Source organism: Equus quagga, chromosome 5 (genome assembly GCF_021613505.1).
Source record: "Equus quagga isolate Etosha38 chromosome 5, UCLA_HA_Equagga_1.0, whole genome shotgun sequence".
NCBI lineage: Eukaryota > Metazoa > Chordata > Mammalia > Perissodactyla > Equidae > Equus > Equus quagga.
In genome coordinates, this window is record NC_060271.1 from 2,952,400 (window position 1) to 2,975,633 (window position 23,234).

General features: G+C 48.3%; 2 protein-coding genes across 2 annotated transcripts in view; one reads left to right on the plus strand and one right to left on the minus strand.

Annotated features, from left to right (window-relative positions):
• Nucleotides 1-2,393, plus strand: part of C8B (complement C8 beta chain) — a 37,350-nt gene extending 34,957 nt beyond the window's left edge. The window contains exon 13 of the mRNA XM_046660438.1: nucleotides 1,980-2,393. Within this exon, the coding sequence (XP_046516394.1) occupies nucleotides 1,980-2,131 (152 nt within the window). The 3' untranslated portion in view covers nucleotides 2,132-2,393. The remainder of the gene's footprint in view (nucleotides 1-1,979) is intronic.
• Nucleotides 2,394-11,124: 8,731 nt separating this feature from the next.
• The window catches only part of C8A (complement C8 alpha chain), a 66,193-nt gene continuing 54,083 nt past the window's right edge, over nucleotides 11,125-23,234 (minus strand). The window contains exons 8-11 of the mRNA XM_046663487.1: nucleotides 21,158-21,289; nucleotides 19,836-19,993; nucleotides 15,535-15,757; nucleotides 11,125-11,798 (exon numbers count right to left, since the gene is read on the minus strand). Coding sequence (XP_046519443.1) covers nucleotides 11,647-11,798; nucleotides 15,535-15,757; nucleotides 19,836-19,993; nucleotides 21,158-21,289 — 665 coding nt within the window. The 3' untranslated portion in view covers nucleotides 11,125-11,646. The remainder of the gene's footprint in view (nucleotides 11,799-15,534; nucleotides 15,758-19,835; nucleotides 19,994-21,157; nucleotides 21,290-23,234) is intronic.

Genomic DNA, 23,234 nt, shown 5'->3' on the forward strand with positions numbered 1-23,234 from the left:
CTCCTGATGCCTGGCGCTTGCTTCTTGTCTTTGGGAAGCTTAGCTTCTTTTTTTTTATTTCGTGAACTCTTATTCATCCCTCAAAATCCAGCACAGATGCCCCTCCTTCTGCAACAATTCTTCTAATCCCCCAAGTAGAACGAGTTAATTCCTCCTCCTGGCTCCTGTAGAACTTTGGTCCTATGCCTATTCTAGCTCTTAGCACATCATATTTTGGGCCGTGTGTGTGTGTCTCCCCTGCGTCTGTGAGCGGGGACCATATTTTATTTATCGCTGTGTCCCCACAGCCTGGCACCGTTGCTGCTCAGTGACGTGTTGAATTAACAGATGAAAGATTAGACTCTCGTTGAGATGCCATCCAGCTCTGTCTTTTGGTCGGTTTACTCTAAGAGCTCTCAACCCTCACTCTGCCTCCCTTTCTTTTCCTTTCTGTGACTTTTTAGTAATACCATTAAAAAAGGAAATGGCACATCCAATAAAAACAACAATGTATTAGGTACTTTACTGTGTACCAGGCACCTTGCTGAGTGCGTGGACACAGCTTGGGTTCAAATTCCATCTCCATCATTTAATAGCTGTGACCTTGAGCAACTTCCTTGACTTCTTTGTGCCTCAGTTTCCTCCTCTGTGAAATGGAGATGATGATGTTAACTACCTCACGGACTTGTCTTCAGTTTCTCATGATGCATATAAAGCACCTAGAATGGTGCCCAACACATTGTAAGAGCAAAATAAATACTGGTTAGTTTGTTTTAGAGCAAAATAAAGAGTGTTACTTTGTATTTGACACATATTAACTCATTTAATCCTCACAGTAACCTCAAGAAGTAGATATCATCGCCATGCCCGTTTTCTAGATGGAAAAACTGAGGTTCAGTGGGTCGCTCACTAACCCGCCTGGTGGTCACACAGCAAGTGCGCACAGGTTCAGGTCCAGGGTCCGGGGACACTGCGTTCCCCGTGCCTGCCCGCACTGCTCCCTGCCCGGGAGGTGCTCAGGGCTGGCTTCCCGCCTCTCTTCCTGTCCTGCGTGTGTCTCAGCAGCTGCGCATGCTCTCCCCGTGAGTGTGCAGGCACACAGCCGCAGACTTCCGCCTGCAGGAGGAGACCGGAACCCTCCTCCTGCAGCCTTCCCACTGCACGAGTCGGGAGCGCCCAGAGATGTCGAGTAGTGCATCCCGAGTTACGCTGCCACTTAGTGACTCAGCCAGACACACATGATCATGATGGACGTAATTAATTATTTGCCAATCTCATCAACAACCAAAAACTCCTCCAGGGAGAAACAAAGGTCCCCGGGGGCGGGGAGCACAGTGTGTGTTATCACCCTGTCTGAAATACACGGCGCTCACACTCAGTAACGGAGCTCCTGTTTCACACCTTGCGAAGACATAGCCCATCCAGTGTCCTATAGCTGGGAAGTGTCTAAGCTGGAAACCATTCATTCATTCATTCATTCAATGAATATTTACTAAGGACCTCCTATGTGCCAGCTTAGGTGCTGGGATTCAGTGGTGAGCAAATCACATACTGTTGCTGTCATCACAGAGCTTACTCTTTAGATAGAAAGACCAATATCATTTGAATTGTCCCAGAAATACATGTAAAGTTTCAATTGTAGCAACTGCTATGAAATGCCCCGAGGGTTTAAAATATGGAGAATAGATGGGGAGTTAGGGGTCAGAGAAGTTTTCCCTGAGGAAATAACACTTAAACTGAGACCTGAAGGGTGAATAGGATTGACCAGATGAATAGAGGAAGAAAGAATATTCTGGGCCAGGGGGAACTGCATGTGCAAAGGCCCTGTGGTGGAAGGGAGCATGGCAAGCACGATGACCTGGAAGGAGGACAGTTGACCGGAGTGGCGAGACCGGATATTGGGATTCCCAAAGGCTCTTGGCTTATATACCCCACCCCACCTGTAGGGCACCAGAGTACAATAAGAGCTAATTAATATTCATTGGCCTTCTTTCTTATAGATGTCCCCATTGATGGGAAATGGAATTGCTGGTCAAACTGGTCTCCATGTTCTGGAGGACGTAAAACAAGACAAAGGCAGTGCAACAATCCACCTCCTCAAAACGGGGGCAGCCCCTGCTGGGGTCCCGCCGCAGAAACACTCAGCTGTTAAGGAAGGGAGAGCTTCCAGCAGATGACACGCCTGTGGACTGCGAGCGGGAGAGCTCTGAGCCCGGGAGCTCAGGCCGGCTCACTCCCACACCAGCTCCCGCCTGCAGCTGGCCCAAGGGTGGAGGGCAGCGCCATCAGGATGTTTAAAATAAAGATGTTATTTGTAAAACACACATTGATTTGAGCGAATAGTTAACAATAATTCTAGGCTCCTCGAGGGCTTAAGCGTCTTGGCAATCCTCGCTTTACTCATCTCTCCGATGTTATTCCACTCACGTTAAGGACCAGCCGGGAACTTGTGTTGGGAGTTATTCACACTGAAGCCCTACTTCCCCGCAGCGACTGGCACACGGCAGGTGCCCAGGAACGAAGCCATGACTATGTGTATTGAGATGTTTCTCCCCTGAGGAGTGCACTGTCGCGTTCCACGGCTGTGGCAGTTAGTATTTATTGAAGGATTACTGTGTGCCGGCCGTGGTGCTCGGCGTGTTAATTCACCCCATCCTCGTGCAGCCTTATAAGGCGGATGCTGCGTCAGTCTCACGAGAAGCTGGGCACCTGGAGCTCAGGACGCTGAGTGACTTGTCCAGGGTCACACGGCTGGGAAGGGGCAGAGCTGCGTGTCGCACCTGGGCCCTCGGGCTCCAGGGTTTCAACTTCACCTATCATATGCTTCTTTCCTCTCAATAAGCGGGCGCTTGATTAACAAAGGACTTTTTATGAAATAAAATGTAGAAGAAAGTGCTGACGGCGGGGTGTGCTGTCGACAAGTCCCCGCCCACTGCGTCCCCAGGAGAGTGGATCCTCGGTCCTCAGCTCCCTCGATGCTGAGCACAGGGAGGGGCTGGTTGTGTATGTTGGAAGCAGGAGTTCTGGGGCACAGCTGAATTGTAACGTGAGTGCTGCCCAGAGACGACCCTGAGCTGGAGACAAGAGCCCGGGAACCTGATCACTGAATGAGAGTTAAAAAAGACAGAAGAAAGCTAAAGAAAACAAAAGAGGAGGGGTGGTGGTGACTGGAAGAGGAAGCACTTGAACGGCCAAGTTCAAGGGGACGGCGGAGGGCAGTGTGCCCTCCCCAGCTCTGGGCAGTCTACCGTGCTCACCTGTGCTTTTGAGCAAATCCCATTTTGGAGAGGGAGGTGTTTGAAGAGGAGAATAAAAACGCGGTCCTAAAAACCAAAATATTTCTTTTAGGTTGAGTCAAGTGATCATGGAAGCTTTATCGCTGTCATTCATTCCATCACACTAAAACACCCCTTTATATTTTCTCTGTTCGTGGCTGCTTCCTGTCTGATTGCAGAACTTCATATAATTTGTTGAAATCAAATTGCTGGGGGAAAAAAACCAGTTGGTTGACAATGAATTGGTTCATCCTATTCATTTTCAACCAATTTGTTCTCAGCCACATCATCTGCTTCAAGTTGGCCCCTGGGCTTGGCGCTGGGGCCTCAGCCTTAGCAGGTCCACGACACAAAAGCATCGGTCACCACTGCCCCCAGTCTGGCCCAACAAGCCGTCCTGGAATGGAGTCGATGGAACAACCACAGGGAGGAGCTGATTCTTACTGCTCCAGGGTGTGGCGGCAGGCGTGGGGGATCCGTCTGCCTTGCTGCGTCCCTGTGTCCCCGCCATCGAGCTGACGGCTCTGGGCCTTGTTTGCCTTAATATTATTGCTTTGCTGTCTGCTGTTATTTCAACAGGCTAATCCAATAATGTTTTATCTCTTTCATTATACCGAGGCCGTATAATCTTCTTGAGTTATAATCTATCTTCTTTTAAGATTCCCCAGAGACAGGGACGAGCAGTTCTGTCTTTGCTTGATGGGAGGGTCCCACGAAGCCGACACCGGCACGTTGAAGCCAGCGCCGCCAAATTAAATTCCGAATCGCAATCACAGCCCCCGCTTCTAATGGGAAATTTGAGTTGATTATGGAGATGACAGCCCGGGTTCACATTTATTGCATTTAGCAGAAATTGTTTATCCTATTAAATATGGTCTTGAAGGAGAGACAATTGAATTGCGGAGCACCGGTGAATACCCGGGTGACGCCCAGGCACTACTAAACTGTGTCGTGATTATATTCTTATTTGTGGGCTGAACTTCCCCTCGTGGCTCTTTTTGCAAGCAAATGCATTTAGGAGGAGGCTGAGACATAATGTAAGAATTAAACAAAATAAATGCAAACTGTGCTTTTGGAAAATCTTGGCAACCATAGCTCGCACCGGTGTATGCGTGCAGGAGCTGCCGTGTGCGTGGGGCCCAGGCCGCGCCGTGTAGACGGGGAGCGGTCCTGGAAGCTTGAACCCAGCACAAGATACCTGGATGTGGAAGAGTTTTGCATCCAACAGCAAGAAGCAAGACTCTCTGAAATGCTGTGAGCTCCGCCGTGCACTTGATGTCCGGGCTGGGGGAGGTGGGGGGCCCTGTGTCTTTGCTGCCTCCCTGTGTGACCTTGGGCTAATAACATAACTTCTGTGGAAATTATAATTATTATAATTATTTTAACAATAGTGATAGTAATAATAGCTGCCAATTATAGAATGCTCTTCAGTTTATGAAGTCTTTTAACCCACATTATCTCATTTAATCTTTCTCTGCATTTGATGGGGTAGATATTAATACAATCACCAGGTGACACATAGAGAAAGCTTCAAAGAGAAAGCCGATCCTTAAAATGAATGGGCTGACGCTGGAAATCGAGGTGGGTGCAGAGGGAGGGTGGAAGACAGAGCACCTGCTGGCAGAGAATCCAGAGGAAAATGCCATCTCTGTTTTAAAGAAGAGGACTCTGGCCTGCTCCCAGACACTTATGAAAAAAGCCCCAGGCAGAGAGTGGGCCTGGAGCAGAAAGCATTTGGGACATCGGCCAGTTTTCCCCAGGGATCTTTATGGTTAGCATCTTGATAGAGAAATAGTTTGTTTCACAGTTTGAAGATGTCCTTAGTGACAGTGTGTCTACCCACCAGGGTTTCCAGGCTTTGCAGATATTGTATTTCCATTTACCTGTTTACCATCTCCTATTCTTCCTCAATATGGTGTCCGTGAAGGCAGGGCGGGTGTCAGTCTGCTGTGCTTTTATAGCCCGAGGACCCACCCCAGAGCGTGGCACAAGCAGGCAACAGCAAATATGTGTTGCAAGAGTGAATGAGCTAACGAAGAGGGATGTGAGCGTGGCCAAGGGCAGGCCCCTCCCAGGCTGGTGAGAAATGTTCATGAATTGGCGGCACATGATGGCGGCCTCGAGAAATTTGGGACACAGCAACCCCTGAGACGGGGGCAGCCCACACTGCAGTGCCAAGGGATGCAGCTTCCGCCAGCTCCGTGGGCAACTTTGCAAAAGAAAGTGAAACGAAAGTGGTGGAAAGATGGCTGGTGTCAGGTGATGGTACTTTAGGGGTGTTGGTGACACCCTGGGAACTGCCAGAAATCTTCAGGGAAACTTTACAGAGGAAGGCAGAGAAACTCTGCAGGCACTGGCCGGGGTAGACCTGAGAAGCACGTCACAGGTTGATGAAGAAGCCCCAGAGCGTTAAAAGGCCTGCTAGTGTGCGGCAGATTAAGACACGAATGAAGGGCAACTTAAAAAAGGTGGTTGTCCCACATTCTGCCTCCACCTCGTTCTCTCATCTACAGATTTGTTTCAAACCTGGAATGCCCACTGGACACCCCACAGCCACACACTGGAGCAGTTCACTCAGTCCCCGGGAGACCTGTTTATTGACTGTTGTCATGAAATCAGATGTTTATCTATGGTGTTTCCTCTTTGAGTTGTCTTTCTTCAGTGTCAGGCCAGATTCCAACACTGGGGTATTCAGGACTTGGGGGTGGGTTTTTGGAGATCCTGGGGGTCACGGCACAACGTCTCAGGCGGGACTGGAAACACAGCTGAAGAGAGGAGCGCGTGCTCCGTGCCAGACTGCCTGCACTGCGGACACTGCCTGGCTCTGCGACTAGCCTTGTGGCCTCATGCAGGTTACAGACCCAACTGTACCCCCGTTTCCTCGTCTAAGATGGGGATGGGGGCACTAGCAGCCTCTGCGGTTGTGAGCATCGTAGGAACTACTGTACTCAAGAGAGGGCCTGAGACAAAGTCCACACTCCCTGGTAGCTATATCATTGGCATCATTGTTTCTGGGGATTCTCAAAACAACAAGGACTATGGTTTGTTGATTTTTAAGTCATTTAAAACTGCTTTAAGGACACTTCAGTGCAAAACCCACTACAACACATGAGAACAAAAAAGACACAAAATAGCTTAGCTCCTAGGCAATGTCTCACTAAAGGACATGGAGCGCTTTTATATGCCAAGCTCTGGGTTATTAAGGGAAAATGTAACAGCATAATAACTAATATTTGCAGAGGGCATTACCAGTTACAAAGAACTTTCACGAGCCTAATCCAGCTTAATCCTCTCAATGCCTGCAAGAGGAAGGATTTATTATCTTCCCTTGACAGGTGATGGACGGAGCCTCGGAGACGCTGAGCCATCTGCCCAAGACCACACAGCTCGAGAGCAGCAGAATGGTCTCAGTCCGAGGGTGGCTGCTTCCATGCTCCCATCTTCCCACCGCAGCAGAAACAGATCCAGCTTCACTGTACAGCGGCCGTCTGCGCCTGCGTGGCAGAGGCAGGGAGAGGCCCCTTCTCCAGAATCCCTGCTGGGGGGAACCACAGCCTTTCACAGGGCTTTGGGGCGGACAGACAGAGGCAGAAGGCCCAAGGCCACCACTTCCTAGCTGAGCGACCTCCAGTAAGTCGCTTACGTTCTCTGTGCCTCAGTGTCCCCATCAGAATATGGGGCCAGTACTCCCAAGGAGTGAATGATATGACATATGCAAAGGGACAGCTGTCACCCCAAAGTGCCTGGCCCATGGCAGATGCTCCACCGCCTTTCCATTTTTGTGTGCTGGACAAACCACCCCTGCCAGCATCTGCCTCCTTCTGAGCATGCACATTGCATTTTACAGAAAGGAAAAGGAGAAGAAATAGGGGTTGCTTTTGCAGTGGGGAACTCTTGGAGGATTGTCAAAGGGAGTCAAGTGGCTGGTCTGACATTCACCCCTGTGCAGGAGGCTTCTCCGGAGCCCGGGCGCTCCCATTATCGGCGCCTGCTTCCACCAGTTATCTCGCGTCTACACCTTGCAACCCCGGGTGTTCCTTCATCCATCACTGGCCATTGTCTGGTGTCCACTCCTCCGTCCCCACCACCTCCTGCCAGACAGGGCTCCTTGTTAATAAGCCAGTTTGTTCATATCGTGAAAACTATCTGATTCTAGTCCCTTTTATCCCAAACACCATCCATCCATCAACTGCTGACTCCACATGCTTGGTCAGGAAAATGGGAATGGGGAGGGAGGCAAATACTGGATAAAACTTCTTAGCTGCTCGCTCTAAGGAAAGAGGATGGATAAATTAATCCGTCAGATACGTATGACGCCCCCGGACAACGGAGGCCATTCGTTAAAACCAGGTTAGGATGGGGGATTTATCTCACATTTTAAGCTGTTAATAAAGAAGGGAAACATGTTTTCCTTTCTCTCTCCCAGCAGAGGGAGGAAACCCCCTCCCAAGGCCACGAATGCAGAATTTTTAACTTGATTTCAGGGCCTTTCCTTCACGAAGGGGGATTTTTAGTACAATGAGCTCACAGGGTCTGCAAACAGATATAAAGATGGAATGGTGCCCTGACATCAGATCAGAGAGAACCTTGTGAATCCAGCTGAAAGTACTTGGGCTTTATGACAATGGCTGTGGGCTGTGGAACCACCAGGCGCACCTGAGGCGAGCAGGCAAGTGGCTGGGACCAGCACACTGTGGAAATCTTCCCAGGACCAAGCACCAGCTGCCCCCAGGTAAGGACCAGTGACCAAACCAAAAGCCAGTCCCCAGCCTGAGAAGGGCCAGTACCCACACCCAAGGAGCTGAGCAGTAACCGCCCCCACCCCGCCGTGTGGTTTGCCCGCTCTGTGGCTTTGCGATGCTTTTTCCTCTGCATCGTGCTGCCCCTCCTTCAACTCTCTGCATAACTCCTGCTCATTGCCTGGACCCCACAGGCCATGCTCTCCTCCTCCAGGCTGTCTTCTCTGCTCCCCAGCCGGGCTAGCTCCCACAGCGCCCTGGGCTTCCCGTGCATCCTTCACAGGCTTCTGCCAGCAGACCGCACATTCTTCCATGGCCGGACCACGGCTGATTCACTTCGTACCTAAAGCATCTGTCTCGGGGACTGGCCAGAGCTCGCCGGAGCACTTCGCCCATTTCCCAAGAGAAGGGGCAGCAGCCTCAACTGTCTTTGTGGGCGAGCAGTGTGCTTTGCTTGCCAATGCGCGTCACGTCGCTTCCTCGCCGTGCCCCTGGCCTCTCTCTGCCACCGCTCATCTCTGCAGTGTGGTGTTTGAAGCCTACCCTCTCCCTCGGTCTGTTGTCTGCACCCTAAAGGCACGTGGGTCAGAGGAGAGTCATTGGGTGCTGATCTCTACATCTTCCTCTATCTCAAGGAAGGAAAAAAGGGAAAAGCCTCTCCTTATTGCTTTCATTCTGTTGTTAATTTACTTTTCAAAAGACACCTTGTCAACCTCAAGATTGTATCTTTAAACCATGCGTTTACGTCCCCTACCTCTAAAATCTTCGATTATCTGTCTCCTGAAGGAACTGAGGGCGTGTGACCAGGTTTCTGCCCTGCGCTGAGTGAGAGCCAGCTGTTCTGGAAGGAACAGCGCTGACTGGGGAGGGCGCTGCTTCTGAAACTGGCTGCCGCTGCCATCTCATTTCTACCCCAACCCCGGGCCGCAGCCTCGGGGGCTGGGACAGACCTGGCCTTGGGTCTCGGGCGCAGACGACAGGAAGATGACCTTGTTCAGCAGGCGATTCTGGCTCACAGGCGACCCAGGCCTGTGCCTAATCGCAGCGTCTCGCCTTGCCCCTGGATTAGTACACTTACTCCTAAGGAGCCTCCTTGCCTCTGGTTTCTTCCCTCTTCCTCAGGCCCCACGCACAACCCTACGAGTCCTTCCACTGGCAGACAGCGCAGAGCAAGGGTGGGGGAGCACGTGCTTGACACACTGCATTCAAACCCTGGCCGGCCTGCCAGCTCTGTGACCCATGAGGCTCAGCCTTGCCGAGACTCAGTTTCCTTAGCAATAAAATCTAAAACAAATCTTAAGAGGTCTTTGATAAGACTAGATAATAGCACAGCTAAGCCTTCCTGGGGCTGCCCTTTTGTTTTGCTACACACCCCATTCCCCAAGAACATGTGATAACTCCTTGACTCTCAAAGGTTCTCAACCTTGGCTGCACTGGAATCACCTGGGGAGCTTTTTGTTTGTTTGTTTTTTGGTGAGGAAGATTGGCCCTGAGCTAACATATGTGTTTAGCTTATTTTGTATGTGGGATGATGCCACAGCCTGGCTTGATGAACGGTATAGGTCTGCGCCCAGGATCCAAACCTGTGAACCCCGAGCTGCCAAAGTGGAGTGTGCTAAACTTAACCACTGCACCACCAGGCCAGCCCCCTGGGGAGCTTTTAAAACTACTCCTGTCTGGCTCCCACCTCTGGAGGTTTGGATTTAATGCTTCTAGGGTGCGGTCTCTGGACATCAGGGTTTTTAAAACTCTCCAGGTGATTCTAATGTGCAACCAAGACTGAGAACTACCGCTTTCAGATCAGGCTTGAACGTCCTCTGCAAGGCGGTCAGTTGGCCTGGCCAGTCTGGCCTCCTGTCACTTTCTAGCACGTAACTACCGCTCTCCAGTAAATAATGAAGGGAAGTGAATTATTAATGTAAATTAACTTAAAAAGTAAAAAGTAAATTAAAGACAGGACAAGAAGAAATAAAGGAATCTTCTTTTTCCTTCTTCCAGATAGAAGATCTGAAGAGTTCAGAAATAAACTTCTAAACTATAAGCTTTAATTAATACTGGTAACAATAACAATAAGGGCGATGCTAATAATTTTGTGTGAGACAGGCATTGTGCTGAGTAATTTATGTAACTTATTTTATTTACATTCATCCTCTTCCGCACGCCCCATTCCCAATGCGTATACACTACGCACACCCCCAATATTCCTTCTCGCCTTCAAGCTTTGTTACATGCTGGATCTCTGTCTTAAGGGTCTCCTCCTTTACCTAGTTCAAAAGTCCTTCAAGGCCTGGGTCAAGCCCTATTCTGTGTAGAAAATTCGCGCACACAAAGCAAGGTCAATCTGTCTCCCTCCTGGCCTCCTTTGGCACTTATTTTGTGTGCCGCATATTTTGTACTAACTCAGCAATTAACTTCTTGTGTCCTTAAAACCCCTTCTAATTGTCTCATGTGTATATGTCTTATTATTACGCTAAAAAGACTGAGGATTTCAGAAGGATAGAGAGCACCCATATATATGTCAGTCAACAGACGTTTCTCGTGCTGACGGGGAATGCAGATTCCGCCTTCTAGGAGTTCACAATCTATAGGAGAAGCTTAGAGGGGAACAGAAAAGTCAGTGCAACACAACACGTTCTCTCTCTGAGGCCTGGCTGGGGTGCTGTGGGGAGACCGAGGTAGGCTGGTGGGGTTGGCTCTCCCACAGGTGGGGCAGGCAAGGTGCACCTGTCCCCACTGGCGGCCCCTCCAGACCCATGCTCCACTCTGGGAGGCTGACCAATATGGACCACATCTTTGAACTGACTCGAGTCCAGTCTCTCACTTCGTCCGCAGATGCTTGCTGGGTCCCTCCCAATTCTAGGCCCAGCCTGGCCTCTGGGAATACAGAGCTGAAGCAAATGAAGCTGGGCCCCGTCTTCAAGATTCCCGGCTATGGGGAGACAGGTCACAAACAGTCACGGCAGATACAATATACACAATATATAGTCACTACCGTGAGACACACAGTGAAGGGAAGAATAGCGCGCCTTGAGAAAACCATTGGGAGAAATGTGGTATCTGTGGTAAGAACTTAAGCAAACAAGAGAGATTAATTGGAGGAATACAAGAAAATGTTGAGTCCAAATGAAGGAAAATTGAAGGAACTTCAGTCAAACTTTAATTATTTCAGTGCGTCTGCTTATTAATGTCTTTTAATAACGTTCAGTGCGTCTCCCAATTAATAACGGTTCTATGAATGAACAAATATTGCTATCAAAGAACTGAGATAATTCTCATCATGCTTTTATTGGCCATTGGTGGTTTTAAGAGCATCTGCCTGCCTGGTACCTCTAACATCCTCTAAGTTCTCCTAAGACATGGATCGAGAGTTCTCCTTTATTTATTGATTGATTTTTTGAATGATCCAAGGTGTTGTGAGCAGGCCTGAGCCTCTAGTTAACACTCAACACCCAGGAGTCGAATGACTGAGTTTTGTGGGTAACAGAACAGTTGGTTGTAGATGGCACAGCCTGGTCTTAGGCCTGAGAACTGGCAGGACAGAGAAAAAGTCCATGTCGGTTAGCATTTTCCATCAGCTGAAAGAAATCTTTATCCAGCGGTGGGTGCCGGTGGTGACATTCGCTGCTTCTGTCCCAGCTGGTGCCCAGAGGCCCTCAGCAAGCCCGGGTCTGCACTTCCCGCCCTGGACATGAGGCGCCTCCATTCTGGGGTGCGGGGTTATTGCACTCTCTCCTCCTTTCCTGGGTGCCTGCTCTGCAAGCAGACCAGGAGCTCCAGCAGCTCCAGTGACCATTCGCCTTGGCTCCTGCACAGACAGTTTTCCAGGGGAGGAGGAGGTTAGCACACAAGAAGCAGCCCAGATGGTAAGGAGGGAGGCCCATCACATTGCCCTAAAGTGGTCTGCAGCCTCTCCTTTGGGAAATGCCTTGGTGTAGCCAACCAAGACCTCCATGCTCGCCGCCTCACACTTAATTTGAAAGTCTGGATGGAGTGAGAAGAGGCCACCAGGAGCCCATCTCATGAAATTGGAATCCGGGGTTCCACGGAAGATGGATAGCCAGAGTAAGGCAGGGAGGTGCACTCCTCTGGAAGAATGACACAGAGCCACTGGAGGGCGGAAGAGCAGGGAGCACAGCCCAGCTGGGGATTCACAGACAAGGGCCAACCAGATGCCCCTACTACGGAGAGGATGGCTGGGCTTTTGAAGGAGAGTTTGCAAATTAAACCCCCTCAGACTCTGATGATGGGGCCATGGTGGGTGACAGATTCTCTGCATAGGACATCAGAACACATGCCCTGACTCGGGACTGTCTCTGGAAATGCAGCTCCTCCAATCCCCCTAGCGTGGGGCTGCTGCCTCGTACCGGTTCTGTGCCTCGGGCAAGCCCATCTCCTCTCTCAGCCTAAATTGTCATCTCTATAAATGAAAACGATGGACTAGTCTGCTGGAGTTTTTCCATCATTATTTTTTTCATTACTGGTTTTTCTTTCTTAAATGAAATCTTACATGGTCCCCAACGTGGAAGTAGATGAAAGTGGAGTTGTTCTATTTGAAGGTGGGGTGTCTATCAGGTTCTGCCTGCTCCCCTGGGGCAGCCCCTAAGACCCCAAGTTTCCTCAGATCCCAGTGTGAATATCATTGGCTTCGATTATCTTCACGTCCCTTCCGGCTCTGTAATTATACTCCCTGGTGGGGCAGCCACAGCCGGGCTCTCTGTCTCTATTTCTCCCACCTCTGTGACTCAGGCCTCACCAGCAAAGATTTTCTGGGAAAATCCCTAGTGACCTACATCAATGGTCCCCATGGTGGCCGACTCCCAAGCCTTAGATTTCCTTGCCAGATTGATCCATCAGGCTGAAAGTTCAGTCTGATAGCCCCAAGGCCACCTGATGCCCATACCCTGCTTGCAACAAGGTTAATGGAACACCATGAACTGCCTGCAACGGACTGAATGTAATCTTGCAAGACGAATGGGGCTGTGAGGAGGACCCAGCCCTCTATGTCCTGCCACCGCCCCCAGATCATTGGCATCATGTCCCCCTTCTCCAATGCCCATCATGTGTACATCTGACTCAGCATGGCCGCCACTGAGCATTGGACCATTGAAGAGGCATATGTAGGTAGTCCATACTCCCTGTTCTCTTTGCCCGTATGCTGGCAATCACTGGTTCTGAGGGCCCTTGACATGCTAATTATATTTATCCAACTAGGGCTCACGTCTGTCCCTTTAAGTCACATCAGGCTGATATCCATGAACTGGGACATACCCTCCCTCCCTACTCCCCCAAATGACAGTCAATGCAATCATCTTAGACTCTCTCTCACATTCCTCAAATTTGCTGACTCAGAATGTAAATCAGTAGACTGTAACAGTGAAGAGCTTGGGTTCCAGCATCCGGCCGCCTGGGTCCAAATCCTGGCTCTGACATTCCCGAGCTGGAGGATTTTAAGCAAGTTATATCACCTTCCTCCTGTCCCAGTTTCCTCATCTGTAAATTGGGGCTAATAGCTGTATTTATCTCACAGTGTTCTCGGGGGGATAAATGAGTTCATGCACAGGACGTGTTGCGATAGTGCCTGGCACAGAATAAGGGTTATTCTTTCTGTTCATTGACCTTTGGTCCCTCTGGGAAAGCTGCCTGGCCAATGGGGCAAATGGGCGCTGAAACCCAGTCCACACTCTGCTTGAAAAGTCAAGAAATCCCCAGGCCTTGGAGCTGGGCACTGTCAGCCAAGTGGTTTTCTTTGTTTCTCCCAATTTACCCACCTATCAGGCAATACCTTTTTCAAATTCACACGAGGAAACTGAACCAGGCATGGCCCTGGTAACTGGTCTGCTTGGTTTTTAGTCTCTGTATTCTCCTTCTTTAGGACTCTGGAATTCACTCGCCATCTTGGCTCACCTCTCTCAGAGCCTCTTACAGGACACCAGGCTGCTTGTTAGGACACCGTTTGTATAGCCAGCAAAGGAGGGGTTAAGACAAAGCACCAACCCAGGGCAGAACCTCTACCAATGGAGCTCTTTCTTCCTCTTTTTATCATTATAGCACCTGCCACATGCCTTAGCTGGTTTAATCCTCAATACAAACTGTAACTAAGGTACTGATGTTATCTCCATTTTACAGGGGATGCCCAGATGAGAACTGGCAGCATTGGGATTTAAAGGCCTGTCTGACACCAGAGCTAAGCTATCCTGCCTCCCACTTAGAACTATCTCCCAATGAGGAAACTATAACCCACCATCGCCTCATTTTAAAACCAGGCTCCCACCCCATCTACCCTGTGCTTTACCAGTTTGTTTTATGGGCCCAAGAGTAACGCCTTAGACATATACACCCATCCCGACTTCTTTTTTCTGTGCATTTTCTTCCTTGCAGCTGCCAATTGAGATTGATTTGGTAGCCCCTGTGTTTTTGCCGTCATTCCGTGTACCAAATAAGCAGTTTCGTACGCATGGAAAATTGGAGGCTTAGGTTTTGGAGAATGCCCAGAGATTCTTGGAGCTCAAAGGTAACTTAGATAGGAAAGATAAGATAAGCCCCAGACAAAAGAAGTGACTAAGCAGTGTCTCACAGTAAGTTAGTGAAAGAGTTGAGATTCATGTGCAGGTCTCCAGACTTCTTCATCTCTAAGGGATAAGGATGTCTAACCCTGTTTGAGAGCCTTCTCCTTGGTACCAGTTGGTTCCTGCTGCAGCTCTTCATGTTTAAGCCTAACTGGCCCCAACCTTGTTTTTAGTCATAACTCCTTGCACTATAATGACAATGACTTAACCCTTGTAGTGGATTGAATTGTGTCACCCCAAAAGATATGTTCAAGTCCAAACCTCCATTACCTGTGAATGTGACCTTATTTGGAAATAGGGTCTTTGCAGATTAATTCAAATTAAAGTGAGGTCATGCTGGATTAGGGTGGGTCCTAATCCAATGACTAGTGTTCTTCTAAGAAGAGAAGACAGAGATGTAGACTGGAGAACACCACGTGAAGACAGGCAGAGATTGGAGCGATGCATCTATAAACCAAGAGATGCGAGGCATTGTCAACAACCAGCAGAAGCTTGGAGACAAGCAGGGAAGTCTCCCTCAGAACCCAGAAGATAGCAGCCACAATATCTCAACAAGCAGACTTAAATCTTTTTCCTATCAAATTCTCAGTAAGCAACCTGGCTACCTCACCTGAAGGTTGGACTTCCAACTTCCAGAACTGGAGACAATAAATGTCTGTGGCTTTAAGACCCCCAGCTTGTGGAAACTTGTTATGGCCAGCCCTAGGAAACTTATACATGCCTCCAGAAATGAACCCTGCTGTCCATATGCACCTTGGTAAAAAACAGACCTCATCTGAGAGAGAGTGTGGATGGCAGGGAGAAAGCATAAGAACCATTAAATGTGGGGGGTCAGCCATAAAGCTCAGAGCGTGTGTTCCTAGAGTAGCGGGCAAGAGGCACGGAGAGGGGAGGCTGGGAACCCCAAAGGCCTTTCTGTGCTGGCCCTCTGAGCTGGGCCAGGCTTGAACCCGAGTGAGGATGTAGGGGCCTTACCCTCCAGCTTCATGTGTTCACAGGCAAGGCCCTCACGACCCAGGGGGCACTGACACCTGCAGCTGGTGCCCTGAAGGATGGGCTCCCCATTGTTGAAGCAGGGCCCACAGCGGCAGGCGTTGAACTCCATCAGGTACTGGTCCAAGGCCCGGTGCAGGTTCTGGCGTTTGGCCTCCAGGGGCCCCAGGTTCGTGTGTCGCAGCACCTCATGGATGGGCTGCATCTGCAGGTACAAAAAGAACAGAGGGCCCCTCCCTGGGCTCTGTCCAGCTTCTCAGAGCCCAAGAACTGGCCATCAAGCTTCTGGAAGGCCTGCTACAGACATTCAACTTTATCTCACTGCATTCAATCCTTGCAGCCACTCCATGAAGCAGGTACTAACCTCCCCAGCCTGGGTGAAGAAGTGGAGGTTCCGAGTGTCTGAGGGACTAGCTCAGGATCATGAAATTAAGTGCAACAGCCACTCTGAACATGGACCTGCTTAACTCTGAAACCTGTGGTCCCCCGATCCCAGAGGAAGACAAGAGCTCAGAAGGCGCCTACGTCAACTCATCTGCCCCCTCCAGCACTTTTCGGAAGCAGGAGTGTAAAGTATTTGTGTGTGTGTATGTTTTTGATTGTCATCCTTCAATGCAGAAATTAATAAAGTTCTTGATAGGTAATTGTGTTGCCACTGCTGAACACTTCCCCTAATGGTGTAAGTGTGGTGGTTTTGTGTGTGTGTGGTGGGGGCAGATCATTTACATTTGAGGCAACCCATTCCAGTAATGACTATAGTCCAGGGTTTCCCAACCTCGGCGCTATTGCATGTCCAGCCGGGTCATTCTTTGCTGGCTGGGGTGGGCTGTCCTGTGCACTGTGGGATGTGAGCCACATCTCTGGCTCTACCCACTAGATGCTGGTAGCACCTTCCAGCCACGAAAACCAAAACTGTCTCCTGACGTTGCCCAATGTCCTCTGGGGGGAAATCGACCCCCTGTTGGGAAGTAGTAGGCGTAGTAGAGAGCGCTGAATCTGGAGCCAGAAAATCTGGCTTCAAATGCCAGCTCCACCACTCCAGCTGTGTGATGTGTCAGGGCACACACAGAGCCTGCCTGCCTCGTGTGTATAGTGAGGACCACAGTGCTACCCTCCAGGTCCATCGTGAAGAATAACGTCGACAGATGGGAAAGCCTGTCACACAGCAAAAGCTACATAAATGCTGCTCCCTTCTGCCACATGGCCCCGAACTCTTCACTGGCCCTCTCTAAACCTGAGCCACATTACCTATAAAAGGGGAATAACGACCTGCTTCCAAGAATTCTGATGAGGATCTAAAGAAGTAATGAATGTGAGATACTGTTGCGAAAGGGAAGAACAATATAAAATAAAGCACCATTTTCATTAGATAGATGTGATCATAGTAAAAAATAAAGCCGCTATTTTTCAAATTGCATGTACGTGTGGTTATCTTCAGCATGCTTACAATGCTATATATTTTAACATGCAACCCTAAAATGAAAGCTCTTTTCCAAATCTCTCATTTTACAGGAGAGTGACCCAAGGCCCTGAGAGGGGTGTGACTTGCCAAGGTCATAGTGCAATTCAGAGAGGACTGAGCCACATGGAGCCACCTCACTTCCCCGGAGTCAAGGGTCCCTGGAGGGCACTGGCAAGAGCCTTGAATGGGTTCCTGGAAATGTACACCCAAAGACCTGTGGCACACAGACCTTGGCCTGTGGTCAGGGGCTGCTGCTGAGGTTACCGGGCTGGTCACATAGGGACTGGCTGGGCCCCCAGCCAAGGGGAGAAGGCCCCTTACTGGAAGTTCAGGGAATCTGGCCCTTTGTCAGGAAATCAGTGCAGAATGGGCTGCCCTGTGGCCCTAGTTAAAGTTGACTCAGGTCCAGAGAAGGCAGGACCATTAGGCAACTCCCCTTTGACCTTTGAGTAGGGCTCAGAACTCAGTGCCCCATCTCTCATGGCTCCCTCCTGGAACCCTCAGGCAAAGTAAAGGGGGCCCTCCTGGGGAGGGGCTGGCGGGGTCTTAAAGGAGGGAAGGGGGTGCAGAAAAAGAATCTTTGAATGTTAGAGCTTGAAAGATGTTGGCAATGGTCTTCTTCCCATTTTACAGATGAGAAGACAGATTCAGAGAAGGCAAGTGGCATGATATATAGCGACACAATAAAACACAACACGCAATAATATATAACATAACACAGAATCATAACGTGACCCGGTTTCTACATTCACTCATTCTAAGTACCTGCCATAAATAAGCACTGCTTAGCTCTGGGGATATGCATCTGAATAAGACACTGTTTCTACTGTTTCTACTGTGTGCATCAGTTTCCAAATAATGACCAAACTGGCCTCCTTGTCAGTAGTCTCTCTCTCTTCCATTCATCCTTCCTACCTCTGTGGCATTCTCTTTTTAAAGCACAGCTCTAGCTATGTTGCTTTCCTGCCCTGTAACCTTAATGCGTCGAATCCAAACTTCTCAGTGGGCAACAGGGGTTGTGAAGAGACTGTGGGGGTTAGAGTCAGTCGGGATGGCTCAAGTTGGACGCTGCCATTTACCAGCTATGAGATTTGGCCAGCTTACTTAACCTCCATGAACCTATTTTGACTAACATTTACTAAATACCCAGTTCTCTCTCCCTAACCATGTAACATAACATTTTATTATCCCCATGTTATAGAGCAGGAAACTGGGGCTCAGCAAACGAAGTAACTTGTCCAAGGTCACACACTGAAAAGGTGGCTGAGCCATGAGCCAAACTATATCTTTCTCGCCCCAAACCCAGGCTCTCTTTCCCCAAAGAAAGTATTTGGTCTTCTCCAAACCTTGAATGTCAGCCTTTCCCTTGGAAGTGTTGCTCAGACACAAAATTTTTTTCACCTCTTGCCCATGAAACTTTATATATTACTCCTGATATCAATTTTACAGTTTTTGCCCAAATCACCAGTAGCTCGATGATAGCAATTTTCAGACCCTCTATGAATTACAGGTGCGTGAAAATGGTCCCTTAGTTATTGGAGAAGAAATGAATTCAGGGTTAATCCATCTGACCTCTTTCTTCATAGAGAGCAGAGTTTATAATAGACTTTTATGTTGAACTGTTGGTACATGTTTTAAGAGGAGGAATGTATCCATACCTGGGATTTTACATATATGTAGAAAAATGGGCAAGGGTAGGGAGAAATGGGAAGAAAACAATAACATTTTATTTAAAAGCCCCAAATACAACTCTTTTCTTTAAAATGGACTGAGCTTGCGTATGAATAGAAGTAGCTGACAGCTGGTGGGATGATACACTTCCTTCGCAGTCTGAAGACAATTTTACTCCCTTTGTGAGGTCAGAGAATTAATTAAGGCAGTGTTTCTCAACTTTGGCACTGTTGACATTTGGCCTGATATTTATTTCTTTGTTATGGGGCTGTCCTGTGCACTGTAGGATGTTTAGTATCATCCCTGGCCTCTGCCTCCTGGATGCCAGTGGCACCCTCCCAGTTGTGATAACCACAAACATCTCCAGATATTGCCAAATGTGCCCCGGGGAGCAAAATCACGCCTAGTGGTTGGAAACCATGGCTTTCAGGAAGGTGCTAGGACAGGGGGAGGTGAGAACTGGACATGAAGTCCAAAGTTCTGCGATCTAGATCCAGCTGCCTATGAGCTCTGTGACCTTACCCCATTCATGTGATTGCTTGGAGCCTCAGTTTCCTAATCTTTTCAATGGGGATAATTGTGTCCGGGCCAGAGGTTGACGTGATGAGAGGAGATCATTTAGAGCAGAGCGGGCAACTACTGCTTGGGCGCACACACAGGCCACAGCTGCTTGTTGTATGGCCTTGAGCTAAGAACGGTTTTTACATTTTTAGAGGGCTGTAAAAAAAACAAAAGAACTGGTGCGACAGAGACTGTTCCAGGCCCACAAAGCCTAAAATATGTACTATCTGGTCTCTCACAGAAAAAGTTGGCCCAACTCTCAATTCAGCAAATAGGAGTTTTAAAGTCTTTTGTGTATAAATGCAAATTATTATTTTTTCAATGTGGCCTAACCCTGAAGAAATTCCAGGACTACTAGTGTAAAACTGGGTACTGACCAGATATTAAGTTTCTGATCCCAGCTCTCCCGTGGCCGGGGCTAAAGTTCCGCGCTCCCTATAGCCAGGCGTGGGGAAGGCCACCAGTTCAGTGGCCATTCCATTTAATCTTGTTCTTTGATGGGCTTATAATAAGAAATATGAAATGATCTGGTTGGCTTCACTTTCATTCCCTGTGGACATAGAGTTTCTTCAACTGCGAAAAGACTTACCTCAAAATCAATAACAACAGGATTATACTTTAGCGACCTCCCCCAGGAACGGTATGTAATGATGCTCTCACTTTGTGTCAAGCCACCACCCCAGCCAGAACTGCCACCTCGCACTCGAGAAATGATGTCTTCCACCGCCATGGTCTTCCTGCTGCTTTCTGCCATCAAGAGGATAACTGCATTAGCTCATTTCCCAAAAAGCCAGAGGACTGGTTGGCAAGCTCCACTAATAAGATTTAGGACAAAGTTTATGTGCTCTTCTAGAACTGTCCCGCTTTCTTCTATCTTGCTCGGTTAACTAGCAGACAAGGCAGAAGAGAAGGACCCAGACTTAGAAATGGACTCAACCCCTGGATTAGAGCAAACACTGGGAAGACAGCCTACCCCAACATGGAGAAGGGAGAGGATGGGAAAATGGGTGATCATTCATTCATTCTTTTATTCGTTTATATGTCAAATGTTTACTCAGTGCCTGCTACATGACAAATAGATTCAATTAAGTATTATATGTGCTATGACAGATGTCTCTATGGGGCTCAGTAGGAGTGCAGAGAAAGACGTGGCTAGGTCTATAGCAGGGATGGGGGGAGTCGTCAGGAAGAAAGGTGAGTTGACTATGAAAGTGAATGAATCTTTGCAGGTAACTGGAGAGAGGAGGGAAGGGCATCAGAGAGGAGAAGCAATTTGACTTAAGGCCCCAAGGCATGAGTAGCCTAATGCAATGGGAGTCACTTGAACCTGTTTCATATCTACTTCATCTATTACACTATAAACTGTTTCATCGTCCCTGCATCCTCTGTGTCTCCCACCTGAAAAAAATTATCCTATACTCATTTGATGAGTGAATGAATGAATACATGAACACTCATATTGACTTGTTCTGGAAATGCCACAAAATATTCTTGTACAATCTTTCTCTAATACTTATTCTTTGAGCATGAATTTGGTAGCCGTATTGTTCACTCTCAGCAGACTTGTCTCCTCCCTCTGGACTGTAACACGATGGTCGTTCATCCGAACAGTTGATTTCCCAGGTTCTGTCTGCATATTCCTTTCATCCTAGTTCTTACTTGACCTTTATCTAGTGCTTGAAATCCAGGAGGCTGCACCACAGAAAGTATTTCTAAGGTGGTCTCAGCCCACGGTGAATTCAAAATAGAGCCAATACAGGTGATTGGTTTGGGGTATTTCGCAGCTGCAGAGTGTGACCATTGACTGAAATGGAATCAACTAAGGGGAAAAAAATAGTATCCACGCCCTGAACGTGTGTCCTAGGGAAAGTCTGGCTTCTCTTTTTGGGAGGCCCGTTACTAAATACTCGCCAGTTTTGCCATCCTCAAATTTCTCACAACGTCCTCCCGACAGCCCTCCTCCTATCTGTGTGCCATTTGTATCGTCGTAGGTGATGCCCAGGGAGACTCCAAAGCAGGTCTGGATGTCTTTGCTGCTAAGACCTGCAGTAGGGAGACAGGGAAACACAAGATGCGGAGTTGCTAAAAGAGAGTCAACGTGGTACAACCAGCTCACAGTCGTAAAAGCTAGCTTTGGTTTTGAGTCTAAGAGATCTGGGTTGAAATCCAAGTTCTTTAACCCAATTTCAGTGTTCTCTTCTGTACAGTTTTAACCCAAATTATTCTTGAAATGAGAAGGGACATGTATTGCATATACTAGTTGCTCAAAAGTGCTCGTTCCCTCGTCTTCGCACATTCTCCACGGAGCCCACTTGAGGCAGTGATTCTATCTCATCAATTTCCATAAACCCCTGTGCCTGGCACGGTGCCTGACCCATGATTGGCACCATTTTCACTTGGCAATTTTTCACACGTTGCCCCTTCCCTTCTTCCTTTTTACCATCCTTCCAAAATCCACTCAAGCTCCAACTCAAATATCGTTTACTCCATGAAGCATTTTTGGGCCAGAATACTTCCCTCTTTCTTCAGAGCTGCCAATGTGCTTTGTTTGGGTCTGAATGATTACATTTGTCACTATTCCTTTTGCCCAGGTCCTCTTTGCACCCCAGAGAGGTCAGAGCCCTGTTAGAAGATAGATAGATCTCCATGGGGAGTCTGTCTACCTTCTGACCCCACGAGAACTGAGTCCCACATCACCTGTCTCTGCTTTTGTCTACATCTGAGGACCCACTGAGGAACCTGCGTCTGGCAGGTGGGGAACATAATTCTCCAAGTAGTAAAGTCATCTTGCCCTGATCCCACAGCCTGTAAAGGAACAAAGCTGGGTTTCCAACCCTTGGTCAGCCTGGCAAGATAAGGCCAGCGAAGTAGACTGGAACAAGAGTTCAGCTTTATCTATGGCTAAAGGCTGTGAGCAGGAGTTTGTATTTCTTAAATGTCATTACTTTTAACTGCAACTATACAATAACTTTTACCAGTATCTTCCCGCAACCACAAAGGAAAAATTGTTTAGACCTGTAATTCAAATGAGCTAAGAATTAGATTGAGTATTTTCAAGGGAGTATTGAGCAACAAAGTTGACCTGCCTGCATCCCCACTAAACTGCAGGCTCCATGAGGTCATCAACTTGTGTCTTATTCACCACTCTTGTCAGCACAGCAGGACAATGTCTGCCATGGAGGAGGAGTTCAGTAACTATTTTCAGAATAAATGATTGTTGAATGAAAAAAATGAGTGAATAAATGAATGCATGAGTCCTTTGGTAAGGGCTTCTGACGGCAACAATCTTAGCAGTCAGAAATCCTGAATTCAAATCCTAGTCACTCAGATAAATGGATAAAGAAACATAACGGAATATTATTCAGCCTTAAAAAATAAAGAGATCATGCCATTTGCAACATGGATGAACCTAGAGAACATTGTGCTGAGTGAAATAAGCCAGATTCAAAAAGGAAAAAAAACTGCATGATCTCACTTACATGTGGGCTCTAAAACAGTCAAATATATAGAAGCAGAGAGTAGAGTGGTGGCTACCAGGGCAGGGGTGGGGGCAATGGGGAGATGCTGGTCAGAGGGCAGAGGGAAGAAAATGGCAGTTATGTAGGATGACTAAATACAGAGATCTAATGTCCAGCCTGAGGACCACAGTTAATAATATCGTACTGACTATTGGAAATGTACGAAGAGTGGATTTCAGGCACTCTCATCACATGCACCAAAGGTAACTGTGCGAGGAGGAGAGATGTTAATCAGCCTGACTACAATAATCACTTCACTTCGTATGTGTGTATCAAACCATCATGTTGTATACCTTAAATATATACAGATTTTATTTTTAAAATAGTAAAACAGAACAAATTCCAGCCACTGACACCCTATAGGAGCTTAGAAAGGGCCCGTGATCGTCTTGGGCTTCGGTTTCCCACTTATGGAGAGAAGGGGTTGGACTTGCTTGTCTCCAAGGCCCATTTCAGCCGCAGCCTCGGTG